The sequence below is a fragment of the Arachis ipaensis genome, chromosome B6, assembly GCF_059453495.1.
Source record: "Arachis ipaensis isolate K30076 ecotype BB chromosome B6, ASM5945349v1, whole genome shotgun sequence".
In the NCBI taxonomy this organism is placed as follows: Eukaryota; Viridiplantae; Streptophyta; class Magnoliopsida; order Fabales; family Fabaceae; genus Arachis; species Arachis ipaensis.
In genome coordinates, this window is record NC_142441.1 from 129,162,713 (window position 1) to 129,178,155 (window position 15,443).

Genomic DNA, 15,443 nt, shown 5'->3' on the forward strand with positions numbered 1-15,443 from the left:
TTAACTTTTGCTAAAGGAGCTTAATAAAGACATGAAGCCACCAACTTGTTCGGGATCAGCCTGGCCTACAACACCACCGAATCTTACATCTTGAGTTGACTCCGGACAAACCACCTGGTTAACAAAACAAAAAGTCAACAGTTAACTTTTCCATAGTACTATACCAAATAAAGATGCTGGGTCGAGGTTGATACACACATTTACCGAGGGGTCATGCTTGTTTTTTCTCCGAGCAGATTTTTTAAATGACTTCTCCAGGGTAGCGCCGAGCCTCTTACTCTTTGGCCGGCCCTTTGTGTTGACCTTCGATGGGGCTTGGATGTCCATCACAACGGCAACGTTCGAACTTGTTGAGCCATTATTGTTGTGGGAGTCCGCCACAGTCTCGGACCTCTTGTTGACACGGTGAGCAGTCAACTTAACTCTTGTTTCTTCTAGAGCAGCATGGAGCAAGGCTGTTTCTTCATCGTCGTTTACAAAATCCTAAGCAATGTTGTAGAAAGTGTGCACATAGTCTCCTGAATGCAACATGAATCTCATCCGACCGACTGACGTCGTGACTACTCTTGACATATGTATGCTTGCGCTTTGTGTTCTTGCTCCAACAAGGGAGAACATATCGATTAGGTACTTTATAAACCTTGTAAGAATGGAAGACTTCAAGACAATGACAGCATAACACTCCTGAACTCTCAAATAGATTACACTCACAATGAACCTCCTGTGTGGATCGATAAAAGTGGACGTCGTACGGAACACAAAGAATACTATCATTCACTAGTTTTTCCTCTTCAACCTTCATGCATACCACTGGCCCCTCTTCAGCAACAACAGAGACCCTACAATTAGCCTTCTTAACAAACTCAATTTGAACATCCCTAAACATGCAGGTAGTGTACTCCTGCTGAAATTGTCTCTCTATAGGTGAGGTCGTTGCACAAGGGATAACCCCCCTCAAGTCTGCTGCATCATCCTCCAGTTTCCTTTGCTCCTTAATTCCAAGCACATTGTCATATTTGTGAACAAATTGGACCAAGCTAGTCCGACTGTGTAAAAAATTTTCGTAGAATGAGTGCATGCTCTCACTCCTTTGCGTGCTTTTCATGGCAGCCCAAAATTCACCCTTGAAGAATATTGGGACCCACATGCATCGATCATCAAAGAGGTCTACATAAAGAAAAATAAACTTCTTAATAAATCATATAAAAACACCTACCAAAAATATTTCAACTAATGAGAAAAAAATAATTGTACACTAACAGACCTGACAGCCATGTGTTGTTATGTAAGTTGTGCTCGTCTATGAATTCATACCAGTTATCCTCAAATGACTTCTCGGTCGAGAGTTCCACACAATATCATTGAACTCATCATACAACTCTCTGTACCGGCGATAACCTCTAAGCTTGTGCGGTAACTTTTTCGTAATGTGCCAGATGCACCACCGGTGGCGTGTATCGGGTAACACATTTTTTATTGCACGAAAAATGGATTTGCATTGATCGGTAATGATCCGCTGTGGAGTAATTCCCATGCACTTGACCCATTGGCGGAAAATTCACTCATAACTTGGGATTTTCTCATTTCCAAGAAGAGCACAACCAAGGATGGTCGACTTACCATGGTGGTTGAGACCGACGAACGACGCAAATGGTAATCAATGCCTACATGCAAAAATAGCGACAAAAAACAAATATCAGTCACGACCAAGCTAGGAAAAAAAAGAATAAAGCTAACCCCATAAAAATAACTCCATACTTGTTTGTGCTGTATGTGCTATCAAGTGACACAACATCTCTATAATATTCGTACGACGCCCTACACCTTGCATCCACCCATACTGCACTCTGAAATTTACACTCATTGTCCAAATTCACCGCGTAGAAGAAGTTTGGATTGATGTCCTTTATTATTATGAAATAGTTCATCATCTCTCTGACATCCACGTTGACATTGCTGGTTCGGAGCTTAGCTGTAATATAGTTTCGTAAATTCTTTTCTGAGTATCCCAGGTTAGATGGGCCCCCAGACTCATTTGCCAAAGCTAGGAAAGTCTTGTTTGGTCGAATCCCAGCCTCATCATTGTCTTCAATCACGCACTTCGCATGCATGGTCAGCTTGCTATACTCATGGTAGTGCACCGCCTTTCTCGCTGAACATGGGTGCGAGTGACTCAACTCCACCTTGAAGAAAAACTAGTCTTGCGTCTCCTTGTCAAACTTCACGTATATCCTTGCCTTGCACCCAGCGGCTGAGATCCTGTTCTTCCGTGTTGACGCTTTGACACGAGACACATGGAACCCATCCCTCTTACAGTGAATAGCTTGGTTAATGGGTTGATTTGTGATCATATCACAGGTTGTCGTCCGTATCTTAGTAGAAAACCCGACTTTCTTTGTGTATGTCACATAGAATTCATGAGCCATTTGCAATTGCTCAAACCGCATTCCAACACATGGTATTTCATCTTCCCGAAGGCCATCGTGATCCAGTACCTAAGTATCAAATTTATTTAAAAAAAATAAAACAAAACCGTTAAAGTTCAAATCAACCATGCGGTTCAAGGCTACCAAAAATAAAACTTGAGACCAAACCTGGTGACCATGATCCATCTCTTCACTTCCAACCTGGGAAAGTTCCAAAAGCGGCATGTCCTATATTCGCAAAATAAATGAACAAAATGTAAAATCACGATGGTTATTGTCCCAAGCATTATAATACAGGATGAAACTAGAATCCAAACCTCGTAACAAATATCCATCTCTTCACTTCCAACCTCAGTAACATCCAATCTTGGCATGGCCTATAATCACGGAAATAAACACCAAAAATCATATTCATGAAAACTATTTAGATAATCCACTAGTAAATGAGATGCACAAAAATCCTTTCCAAACTTCATATATAAGGATACAAAAATATAACTGGACCGCATCATCCTACCCATATTAATTTGGAAAAAAATGCATCGGTATCACCTATTGATGGAAACTATTATATTTAACCTATTATATAAGCATTTTAACTACTAATATCCTCTGTGCTACATCATACTGTGTACCACCGATATAAAAAAGCAGCACATACAACCAACATGCACTTATTTCATTACTGAGTTTGAGAATCCAATGTCACTAAAGTGGCATTTTTAATGCATATGCCATCTATCATGTATACTCATATATATAATATGTATCTAAACATGCATGACTCTTATTATTCTATTTAGCTTACATTTTCGGAAAAAGTCTTAACAATAATAATGCAGTTATTTTTATCTTATTATATTTAACAATATAATAATCTCCTCATCGTTTTATTCTCTAGGCATCAAGCACATCATGGGTGATTACTTCTAAACTAGCCACTTGTCCAGTGTATCAATTAAATTGCTTATACATGCTGGTTTAAATTTGTATATTAATATTCCATGACTCATTAACGCACTCATATCCTCCATGCAAAGATGAACATCTAAATCTTATATAAATAAGCATTCATGGTGTGTTAATCTTTGTGTCCAAAATTTTTCTAAATGAACTCATTTTCTGTTATTTGTTTTAATTAAAGCAATATATTAACCCATAATTCATCTGATTATCATGATTATATGTTGGAAGAGAACCTGCTATTTAACCATTCGTATATGCTTCTTTGGCCATTTGTGGCCTTGTTTTTACATTATAAAATATGATATTTTTTACATAAAATAAACTATTTTGCATAGATACCTAACTCACTCTTTATTAATAGGAATTTTCTAGTTTCATGCAGAAGAACTAGTGCTTCTTTATGCTAGTACATGCACCTACATATTTTATTCATTCCAGGTCAATTTAAGACTAATATGATTCTGCACTATTTTGTTAACTACTTTACTCTAATCTCTGAAGATATTATACCTGCATGCAAAGATAAATATCTAAAACTTATAATAATAAGCATCCATGGTGAACAATTCAATGAACCATTCTCACCTTATTAGGCTGCTGACCGTCGGTGACACAATGTTCTGGAGCTTCTTCCGGTAGTTTTGATGGATTGTGGTCAGGAATGGATGATAGAACATGACACAGAGACTGCACGATCTTACACGCCATTTACGAACTACCACACGGTGATGGACGTATCAAAGGAGAGACACTATTAACTCCTTTATCTTGCACGATGAATAAACCGAATAGACCACAGGTCGGTTGGGCAAGTGAACTTGATGCGGTGCCGTCGGAAGGAGCCACACGCTGGGAATGCGCTTCTGGGCGTTCACCGGTGCGGACCTCGACATCTCCGAGAGTGACTTCTGGTGATAACACACGAGCCAGTAAGAAGATGAGATAGTAACGTCGGCGAGAGGGGTTGGGTTCTTGGTTGTGTCGGCGCCGTTCATAGAGAAATGATCATGGTTTGTGTTTTGGTATAACTGAATCCTAATTTTTTGAACCATTCAAATTAGCAAATCTTCATAATTAATGATTGTAACTATAATTCAGCATTAATTTCAATTAAACCCCCAATACCCATAATTTAATTTTAATTTCAATTAAACCCCCATTGTATGCATTGTATAATAAGAGCATTGGTTCCTCATCCTTTTCCAAATATAAAACCAATTCACATACTAACAACAATCACACCATCTTAGTAAAACCAACTGTAAACCTCATGGCAAATCATCGGTTTACAAATAGTTCTATCCCATTTTATTATACATTTATGCATTAATTGTTTTGTCTTCGTTTATTATTATAAACCCTCCCCCCTCCCCAAAAAATGTTTAATTTGGAATTGCTATTATTATGTATATTAATTATTATCTAAGTAATGAACATAAGTCATTTATATAATTTTTTTATTAAATACTGCTATATCTGTTTAACTCTGTTCCTAATATATATATCCTAATTAAATAGTATGCTATAATATAATTAATTTTTAAAATTATGATATTATACGTGAAAAAAAAGTAGTATATAAGACAAGTTTTATGAGATAAATTTAAACAATAATTTTTTAATTGGTATCAATTATTTTCTACATATCTATACGTATAAACATTCTAGTAACAATATTTCTGAGAAATATGAAGCTTATGTATTTAGATATTGAGAAGTGTGAGACTTATACAATTAGATATATTAAACTATTAATGTATTAATAATTTTAAAATAAAAATAAATTCTACTTTAGAACGTAGAATAATAATTTTTAATTTTTTCATTTTGAAAAATATCGTCAAACACCCGTCTACTAAAATTAATATTCATTTCACGATGTCTCTTCTAAAAATAATTTTCTGCATTTATATTTTGTAATTTTTATAATCAATTTTATTTACTAACATTAGAAATTCAAAATTTAATTCTAATTTTAAAAGAGTACTATAACAAAAAAATTATGTAACTGAATTAAAATAATATTTTACTTTTCAAACCAAACAAACAATATTACTATACAATATGTATTCCTCCATTTTATACCACATTTATTTCTACTCATCCTTTATATATCATACTTAAATGTTATTATCCAAAATTATTAATGAGTATAATAAACTAATTACTCAATAATATTTTTTAAAACACTTACTAATATATTTTATTGTACTTATTAATAATTTTCATAGTATAATAAAAATATAGTATACGAAAAATAGAATAAAATATTGATTATACTAAAAGTATAATAAAAGTATTAACAAGCTCCATAAAAAAATATTATTCAGTCATTATTTTATTATACTCCTTAATATTTGTTATAGTATAATAAATATTTAAATATAAATTTATAGCTAAGTATTTACATTTTAAATATTTTATAGTTTAAATAGAAATATTTGTCTATAGTTATATCATCATAATGCATTAATTATTTATTGATTTTATTAATATGTATTCAAAGCTTCATTAATGTAATACCTTTTCAGATACCGTGTCAATAATATTATAATATTAATAATATAAATGAGTTTCAAAACTCCAAACAATAGAGGAGTGTTGTGACACCCACGTATAGCGATTTAAAAAATAAAACTTTTAACCATGCATCATTTGATATTTTATTTCATTCAACATCCTACATTATAAACTATACACTCTAAAATGTAAATTATACAACCTACTACCCTAAAACGATACATCCTAAAACATAAAACCTAAATCTTACACCGTCAAAATCTAGCCGTGTTTCTCGAATTCTCTACCATAAACCTTTTCTCATAAACCCTAAACTCTAAATTCTGCAACCCAAATTTTCAACCTTGGATCCTTAATCGAAAATTCTCACGATCCAGGGGGGTTGTATCACACTCTCCATCAACTACAAAATTATCAGAAAGTAACTGTGTGCGAGTGAAGATAGTTATGGAGTCCGTCATCGGACTGCTATTTAACTTTCTTCTAACCCTAGAGACTAGAGCCTTTTATCAGCTACATTCGGTCTATCAGTAAGTTCAAATTAGAAGAGACCCTAAACACTGTGCAACCTACGACACATTCACAATCAATCACTGCCCTGCGAATTTCCAACAACACTAACCATTGTCAGAGTCGGACTCTTGACATAAGCTAAATTTTTTTTTTAAATTCTCGCTGTGAGTCTACTAAGTAAGTGTTCTTTGTTCATATACAGCTCTAACGTTGCTGTAAACGGATTTGAATTAGGGTGCTGTTGATGACGTTGACCACCTTATTACATGAAAATAAAATGTCTTTGAAACGTTCTACTGTTATTGTATTATTCCGATTGTATTTCTTTGATGTCTATTCTCAGGTTTAGCGATTTTTATTCCTGAATAAAGTAATAACCCGATACAATTAACAAAAATTTAGCTCATGCCATGATTAGATAATCTTCTTCACTAATATTTTACACATACTCAAATTTTCAAAAATTTTACTGAACAATTAATGATGTAGTTATTACATACTAAGAACATAAAATTCTAGTATTTCTTCATAAAAACACATTTTAAATTTTATGTACATATTAAATTAAACAATCTTTCTACTAACTAACTCATTCTTTTATATTCATTACAATATTATATACCACACGTCTTTTTTGAAAGATTATATCAATACATATTACATAATCTTAAAAAAAATTGCATTGTTTTTAACAAAAATATCTCAACATTTATATTAATACATATTTAATGATATTTACAATAACATTCATAACTAATAAAGAAGATACCTACTTTAAATATATTACAGTCACATAACAGCTTCAACCCCATTATTTTTTCCTACTTAGACCCATCATATTTGTTTCTGATTTGTAACGTCCATATATTATTCAAAACCCATGATTATATCCATGGGGTTTTCATCACTACACACAGTCCTCCAAAATTTTAACTTCCAAGGCCCAGCCGACCATGAATCCATTTCCACCAAAAATAACATATTACATTGCAAAAAAAATTATTTCTATAAACCAAATTAATTAGTGTCTATTAATGACCATCTTAACATCTTTCATTCTGACACAAACTCTGAAAAGAATAAGCCCCATTGACAGCACTACCTGTAATAGCTCAGGCCAAACCATCATGTCTGAGAGACACGTTATTCCCTTCACACCATGACACATGGGCTTTAGCATGTGTTAATGAATCTCTCTTCAGCACCACAGAAATTTCCTTCAAGTTTAAGTTCAAGTTCAATTGACCTTTTTATTGTTAATATTTCAATTTTGAAGAATCAATCTCATATTCTTATATATTAAAATTGTTGAACTGAAGTTATATGAGAACATAAGAGCATAGTAAAATAAATGATGAAGACTTCAATTGAGTATGGAATACATAAGATTGACTTATTATTTTATACATCTTGTGAGGTTGTAATTATCTTCACCTAACTTCTAAGCTATTAATACATCTACCAGTGTCTAAAACCCAACAATGGTGAGAATCTTATGCAATTGGCAACCTTCTCATCAAGGAATGGTTATTAGAGATGTAACATCTCCTATTTTTAAAAATCCAAATATGAATAAATTAATGTAACATCCTTACTATCAAAATGTCACGCTTTTGGCTGGACAAAAACTAATTCAAGATCAAATCAACAAATACAAAATTTATGAATAGTGTCAAAGTTGAATGTTCCTTAAAAATTCAAGCAACAGGTAGGAACATAATCAAGCAAGGATATATATGAATGACAAGATATGATGAAAAAATATCCAAACCACATTCCAAGAAAGAGATTAAGAACTAGAGACTTCAATGCAATTGATAAAGAAAGAGATAATGCCGAGCACGAATAAAGATTATACGTCGAAACGGAACTAATCTCTAGAACTTAGTTTCTAACGTTCCAAAAACCTCGTGATTCGCATTACCTATTACTTCTATTTCGTCTATGATAACCCATTAGTGTTCCCATATACATAAATCATTAATATTAAGTTGGCCAAACTTAATATCATGAAGTATGCAATGGTAAACTAATAGCGTTAATCACCAGACAGTCATGCATATAAAACATAAACTCTTGTTAGAACTAGTTATAAAGCATGACAGATACTTAGAGTATGCAGTAGAATACAGTCAGTCCACTCCCAAGCCTCTACAAGAAGGACTGCTCTGATACCATAATTTATTTATATTTAGATTTTTAAAAATACAGGATGTTACAAGAGAACTAACATGATCTATAACAAAAACTACATAAATAGTATTGGAGATCCAAATAAGCTATCATTTCATCACTCTTCTCTTATAGCTTTGCAGTTTTTGATCCAAAAAATGATCTCTCAATTCACTCCTAAAAATCCAAAAGAACTAAACCAATATATAACCATAGATGTTTCAGTTAATTTTACGTGTAGTATAGGGGGAGTCGAATACGATAGTTGAATCATACATACAATTATATAAGTTGGGTGTCTATTTCGCAGGTGTCCCACTTGATGTGGCCATTTCGCGGGAGCCAGCTGCAAAGTGGTGGCAGAACTGCAGCATACCCAATTCGCATGCGATGAAGGTAAAACGGAGTTTCATTTCGTGGCTGTCGCATGTAAGATGATTCTGACACAAAACTCCCATTTTATATACGCTAAGCCTGAATTGAAAGATAATTCTAATTTGCAGACAATACATTTGAAATGACTATGCAAATTTTAATTTTTTTTTTTTTGCGTATTTTAATAAATAATAATTTTTATATATTTATTTAAATAAAAAACTCTTATGAATCAGCCAATACAGTTCTTTGATGAATTTTTTAGTTATATAATTATATTTATGTTTATTAATTATCAAAACACAATCTAAAATAATATAGAACTAAACTAACATTTTCTTTCTCTTCATTTTCTTTCTTTCTCATTTTGTTTCCTCTGGTGAAAAGAAAAAAATGTGCATTAAAATTCTGTGTTGTGTTATTGACCATTTCCATTTCAAAGGCTAAATAAAATAGTAACTATAAAAGAAATATAATAATCCGTTAATGGAAATAAAGTTTAAGTAGACCCCACCGAAAGTCTTCCCCATTTGGCTAAGTAGGATGAGAGGCTCCTCACACCCACAATCCCCTGAGCCATCCGCCGCCTCCTCAAATCAGCATTTTCATTAATTAAGAAAGAAGAAGCAAACAAGAGTACCACACTCACTCAGAGGGTCCGACCCGCATAAGCGATGGGCGCGAGCAGTGACCCGACCCAAGACGGTTCCGACGAGCAGCAAAAGCGTTCGGAGATCTACACCTACGAAGCTCCATGGCACATCTACGCCATGAACTGGAGCGTCCGCCGCGACAAGAAGTACCGCCTCGCCATCGCTTCTTTACTGGAACAGTACCCTAACAAGGTCGAGATCGTCCAGCTCGACGACTCCACCGGCGAGATCCGTTCCGATCCCGCCCTCTCCTTCGAGCACCCCTACCCTCCCACCAAAGCCATCTTCATCCCCGACAAGGACTGCTCCCGCCCCGACCTCCTCGCCACCTCCTCCGACTTCCTCCGCGTCTGGCGCCTCCCTGACTCCACCAACTCCGACGACGCCGCCACCACCACCGCCAACAACAACGGCAACGGCTCCCGCGGCGGTGGCGGTGGGGTTGAGCTTAAGAGTCTCCTGAACGGGAACAAGAACAGCGAGTTCTGCGGGCCGCTGACGTCATTCGATTGGAACGAGGCGGAGCCACGGCGGATCGGGACGTCGAGCATTGACACGACGTGCACGATTTGGGATATTGAGAAGGAGGCTGTGGATACGCAGCTTATTGCGCATGATAAGGAGGTGTATGATATTGCCTGGGGTGGTGTTGGGGTTTTCGCTTCCGTTTCTGCTGATGGTTCTGTTAGGGTTTTTGATCTTCGCGATAAGGAGCATTCCACCATTATTTACGAGAGCTCTGAGCCTGATACTCCTTTGGTTCGCCTCGGCTGGAACAAGCAGGATCCTAGGTTCGTCTCTTTCTTAACATTTTAACCTAATTCTTGATATCAGTACTCTCAATTTCAACATTCAATATGATAAAGACTGATATGGGTTGCATATCCCTAATTGTTCATTCACTTGAGCTACGTGCATTTTGATTGGAATTTATAATATGCACATATTTTGTGGCTTTTAGTTTTGTTTTGAATGGTGGATATAATATTGTGTGTGCTGTTCACCAAATTGTTGTTTAAGCTGAGAGAAATATTAGGGGCCAACACTTTTTATTATGTGCTGTTCACCAATTGTTATTTAAGCATATGCCCTAATTGATTCAGTTGAGATACACATTTTGTTTTGTTGTGGGAAGAAGAGGAAAAGGGGGTGGGGGGATTAACTTCGTGATTGGAATTTATGATATGCACATGGAGACTCAGCTGTAGTGTGAAATTGAAAATTGAGAACCGTTTCATGATTTTTGACATGTTTAACTAAATTACTATCTGATAATATTTAACTATCAATTGCACACGAAAACAATTGACCGGGAGTTTCCACCTATTTTCTGGCTTTTAGTTTTGTTTTGAATGGTGGATATAATATCATGTGTGTTGTTCAACAAATTGTTGTTCAAGTGATAGCATAACTGAAAATAGGACCGTGTTTTTATGTTTACGGTTTATAATTTAGAGTTCAGGGTTAATGTTTATGATTTATGATCTAGAATTAAAGATAAACAAAATCATTTTAAAAAAAAGTTGACTTCCTAACATTACTCTAACTAAAAATAGGACCGTCTTCTTATGCCCCTTAAAACTCATTGAACTCAAACATCTGCTAGGTACATGGCTACCATCATAATGGATAGTGCCAAGGTTGTGGTGCTTGATATTCGTTTTCCGACGCTTCCAGTTGTCGAGTTGCAGAGGCACCAGGCAAGTGTGAATGCCATTGCTTGGGCGCCACATAGTTCTTGCCATATCTGTACAGCTGGGGATGACTCACAGGCTTTGATTTGGGACCTTTCTTCGATGGGTCAGCCTGTGGAGGGTGGTTTGGACCCGATTCTTGCGTACACGGCTGGTGCAGAGATTGAGCAGCTTCAGTGGTCATCTTCTCAGCCAGATTGGGTTGCCATTGCTTTCTCCACCAAGCTTCAGATTCTGAGGGTTTGATTGTTTTGTTTTCTCACTCACAGTTCACCGAAGGTGGAGATTTCAGAATGTTGTTAGATGGGTACATATTCTTGTCAAACTGAGGGTATTTTTGTCTCTAGTTATTTGGTACTTCTGTGAACCCTGTCCAGTATTCGTTTCAAAGAGACTTTTATTTTGTTTTTGTTCTGTAGATGTGAAAACAAAATTGGGGATATTTAGAGTTAAAAACGTGCTCCTAGAGTCCACAAGGTGGTCTATTGTTTTTAAAACATTAACCCAAATGAGTAGCTCCAAAGGTGCAGGCTTTAGAGCTAAGATAGTTGAAATTTAGTGCAAAGTATTAGTCTGTTTTCGGTATTTTAGTTTTAATTGTCAAATTCTTATCCTTGGAGACATGGACCCTGTTTTTCTGGTTCTGGAAAACCAAAAACCCCATTGTTATGTAAATGATTCATCTTTAATTCTATGTAACTCAATGGTAAGGTTTGTCTTTGATGATCGGTGTTGGAATTCGATGACTCTGTTTATGCTTAAGCTGCTTGGTTTTGGTTTGTCTTGCTGGATGTGTGCTTCAGTTTAAGTGTAAGATGATGCAAGTGGTTTAATGGTCTCACTGGAAACATAATACATGATAGGTTTAATAGCATCGTTTGATCTATGTAGCTGACTCCGCCTAATGAGATAAGGCTTTGTTATTGTTGTTGTATGATGGCGTAATGAAGTTGAGAGTGGGGGCTTTGTGGTGTCTGGGAGAAACATATATAGACTTTCCCTTTTCTCCTAGAATGATATATGTATGTGTTTATGTTGTGGGATTCATGGAGAAAAGGAGAGGAAAGGGAAGGGATTGAAAAGTAATAGACTCAACTCAGAATGTTTTATGCATGATTTTTGTTTCTTGAACATCTTTTATTCTTGGTATTGATAATTATTATTTTTTTTTGGTGACGCCATAGTTTTTGGTGACGGTATTGATAGTTAATTAGTTATTGATAAGAGATGAAAGATAAAATATTAGTCTTTTATATTAAAAATGTATACGAAGTGTGTATAAAAATTGGTACAAATATTATTCTCTATCCTATTTTATTCATTAAATAATTTCCTCAAGGCTTGAACCAACCAGGTGTTCTATACTGGGATCGTTACCAAGACAATATAACCAAATGCACTAAACGGTACACTTAACTAATGTGATATCAAGTTGTTCAGTCCTAAAGCTATGAAGCAATTGGAAAGATGTAATCTGGAATCCTTTGATGGTATGCATCAAACGTTTTATTGAGACTCTGATATAAACTGGTATGATCAAGGAGTTCGGACCAATATACCATTCAACAAAACCCTAATCAGAAACAGGTAAAATACATTATCATTTTGGTTTCAAAAATCTAATTTAAAAATAAAATAACCCTTTTGATCTTCTAAAGATGGCCTTATTATTCCAAAAAAGATTCTAGTAATATTCTCCCTTTATTCTATTATTCTCTGAGAGATACAGCAGGATCAGGAAATGTATCATTGAAATTGATAATAATTGATGACTAGGAACTCCAGAAAATTCCAATATTCTTTGACCATTGTAATTATTGGAGATCATCTCTTAATGTTCTCCACAAACTAAGACTGGTTAGCAATTTTTAAATGCCGAATGCCTTATCCAAAGGATACATTGGTGGATCTTTTCTTGTCCACGCAGTATAGATGAGTGATACCTACCAATTGCGCAAGTTGCTTAGGAATTAAGTATTTTATCTCCTGAAAATGGCACTTATTTGACCGGCAAACCAATTCAACATGACATCTGCTTCATTGATTTTATCTATACTGCAAGTAGCTGATCTCTACTTCATTCTAACCAATTTTCAGCAGGGAGATCTTTTTGATCTTGCTAACAACTTCTGCTACCCGAAGGAATAGAAAGTTTCATCTGACTTATATACTGTTGTCTTCATTGTTTCCTTTATCCAATGCACCACCCTATCAAGAATTTGTGAACTTTTGGAATGATCTTATATAAACACCCAATCATACTAAAGTCGGTGATCTTTCATTTCCACTATGGAATCAAAGTGATCCATATTTTATTAATTTCCTTGGTAGTCTTCATCATATTCTGTTGTTAAAGATTAATAATTTAATCAAATTATTACTTTATTGTTATTTAAAAAATTATCCAAATTCTTAAAAACTGTTAACATTTTTAAATCAATTACTTTATGTAGAGTAGCGTTATTAGACAAAAGAATCTAATGGAATGACTAATTTGTCTAGCGAAAGTAGAATACTAGAGATTGTTTGGGAATTAAAATTTATTAAAAACTTAAGTATGTGACTGGTCTGGTGCATTTAAATATGTACCACTTGAGCCTACCACTTTTTGTTCTATTAAACCACCACTTTTTTTTTTTTTTTTCCGCACTGTTTCACATTACATGGCAACCCATGGTATTGTCATCGCTAAAGTAATCCTCTGCTCTCACCCTTGGTCTCTCCAATGGTGGCTGAAATCTTGGCTCTTGAAAGTGGCAAGATTCTTCTTCATCATCATCAGGGTATGAAGCAGCTACATAATAATATGGCTGCGCTATGTAACAAAATTTCCGAGGATGAGTTTTCACATGCCTATATAAATTCATGTTTGGATAAACCTTAACATGATGCAAATCTTGATTATTAGAAGCGGTTATGGTAGACATGTTAGGATCCTTGTCACCTTTTCCATCCTCAACTACTTCTATGGTATCTTTGTTTGTTTTCTCAATTCTAATGTCACAATCATTGTTAGCGCTTTCTTTTTCTTTCTCTCTTGTTGCTATTGCTGTTGTTGTGTCCTTCTTTTCTTCTTTAAGTTCCTCATAGCTACTGAGTGCTGCATGTTTTCCAGCTTTTTGAAGCTTTTTGATCAAATCTTTTGGATTCAAGTTTCCTAAAACTGTTACTTTGGGATGAAATGGGTCTATATCTGTTTTCACAACACCTGCCATACCATAGTGATCTATATACCCTTTAGTAGCAGAAAAAGATCTTGGATTATAGATTTAATTTTGATGCAATTTTTTTTAGGGTATTTCATAACCCAACAAGCAATGATTAATCTGCTGCCGATATGAGCACATAAGGCAGGATTCGAACAACTACATTTGTTTAAGCGGACGAGTGAACTGACTACCTACTATTGTCTCCCTAACCTTACAGTTATTGATATATGATTTAACTTTATTGTTGTTAGTTTTTCCTTAATGACAATATATAGATTAAATTCTTGTATTATTATTATTATCATTACCTTCCATGCTTCCTAAAACCTTATTAATCTTCTTCTTACATCCTTCGCAGCAGTTGGTAGACACCTTCAATTCGATCTTCTGGAACGAATTCAATGCAAATTGATTTCAGTTTAATCGTTCTGACCCAACAACAACAATAGTTAAGTCTTGTCTCACTAAATATGATTGACTGTATTGTTGAATATCGATGGTTACATCAACGGTTTAAGCTAATTAAGGTATGCAAAGGATAATTAAAAGCAAGAAAGGAAAATGATGAAATAAAAAGCTTTCAAGTTAAAGAGAGCAGAATGAAGGACCTTTAAGACCACATCCTTTGACATGCCTTTCGTGAGTTAAGTACTTGGAAGCTAAAGGTCGTGTGAAGTGTGAACTTATAAAATATTAAAAATTGGAACAGATATTCTGACAGATAACGTTGGACTCATGGGGCTATTTATAAGCAACAAAATCTAACAAATTCCACCAAACGTTGTATGCTTTTTCAATCTCTTTTAACAAGTAAGAGTTTTTTTTTGGGTTTATTTAATTTTTGGATAGATTTTTTATTTGTTTTTAATTTTGAAAATTACTAAGGATTAAATTTTTGACTATTTGGATATAAAA

At 34.7% G+C, this 15,443-nt stretch overlaps 3 protein-coding genes across 4 annotated transcripts; 1 reads left to right on the forward strand and 2 right to left on the reverse strand.

Moving 5' to 3' along the window:
- LOC148562720 (protein FAR1-RELATED SEQUENCE 5-like) lies at nucleotides 1–2,111 on the reverse strand. Its single transcript, XM_088490970.1, has 6 exons — nucleotides 1,859–2,111; nucleotides 1,621–1,664; nucleotides 1,315–1,537; nucleotides 641–1,167; nucleotides 205–483; nucleotides 1–114 (listed from the first exon to the last, which is right to left on the reverse strand). Exons 1-6 carry the CDS (start codon nucleotides 2,109–2,111, stop codon nucleotides 1–3), a joined length of 1,440 nt encoding a protein of 479 aa, XP_088347096.1.
- A 7,367-nt stretch (nucleotides 2,112–9,478) lies between these two features.
- Nucleotides 9,479–12,048, forward strand: ATAN11 (Transducin/WD40 repeat-like superfamily protein). Its single transcript, XM_016306625.3, has 2 exons — nucleotides 9,479–10,416; nucleotides 11,232–12,048. Exons 1-2 carry the CDS (start codon nucleotides 9,647–9,649, stop codon nucleotides 11,563–11,565), a joined length of 1,104 nt encoding a protein of 367 aa, XP_016162111.1. The 5' UTR covers nucleotides 9,479–9,646; the 3' UTR covers nucleotides 11,566–12,048.
- Nucleotides 12,049–13,973: 1,925 nt separating this feature from the next.
- Nucleotides 13,974–15,236, reverse strand: LOC107648376 (uncharacterized). 2 transcript variants are annotated; one of them, XM_016352266.3, is made up of 3 exons: nucleotides 15,137–15,236; nucleotides 14,837–14,915; nucleotides 13,974–14,527 (listed from the first exon to the last, which is right to left on the reverse strand). In XM_016352266.3, the coding sequence occupies exons 1-3, from the start codon at nucleotides 15,158–15,160 to the stop codon at nucleotides 13,974–13,976; spliced, it is 657 nt and encodes a 218-aa protein (XP_016207752.1). In that variant the 5' UTR covers nucleotides 15,161–15,236. The 2 variants fall into 2 exon arrangements, with proteins under 2 accessions (XP_016207752.1, XP_016207751.1); XM_016352265.3 differs by having other exon boundaries at nucleotides 13,974–14,545.
- Between the last annotated feature and the right edge of the window lie 207 nt (nucleotides 15,237–15,443).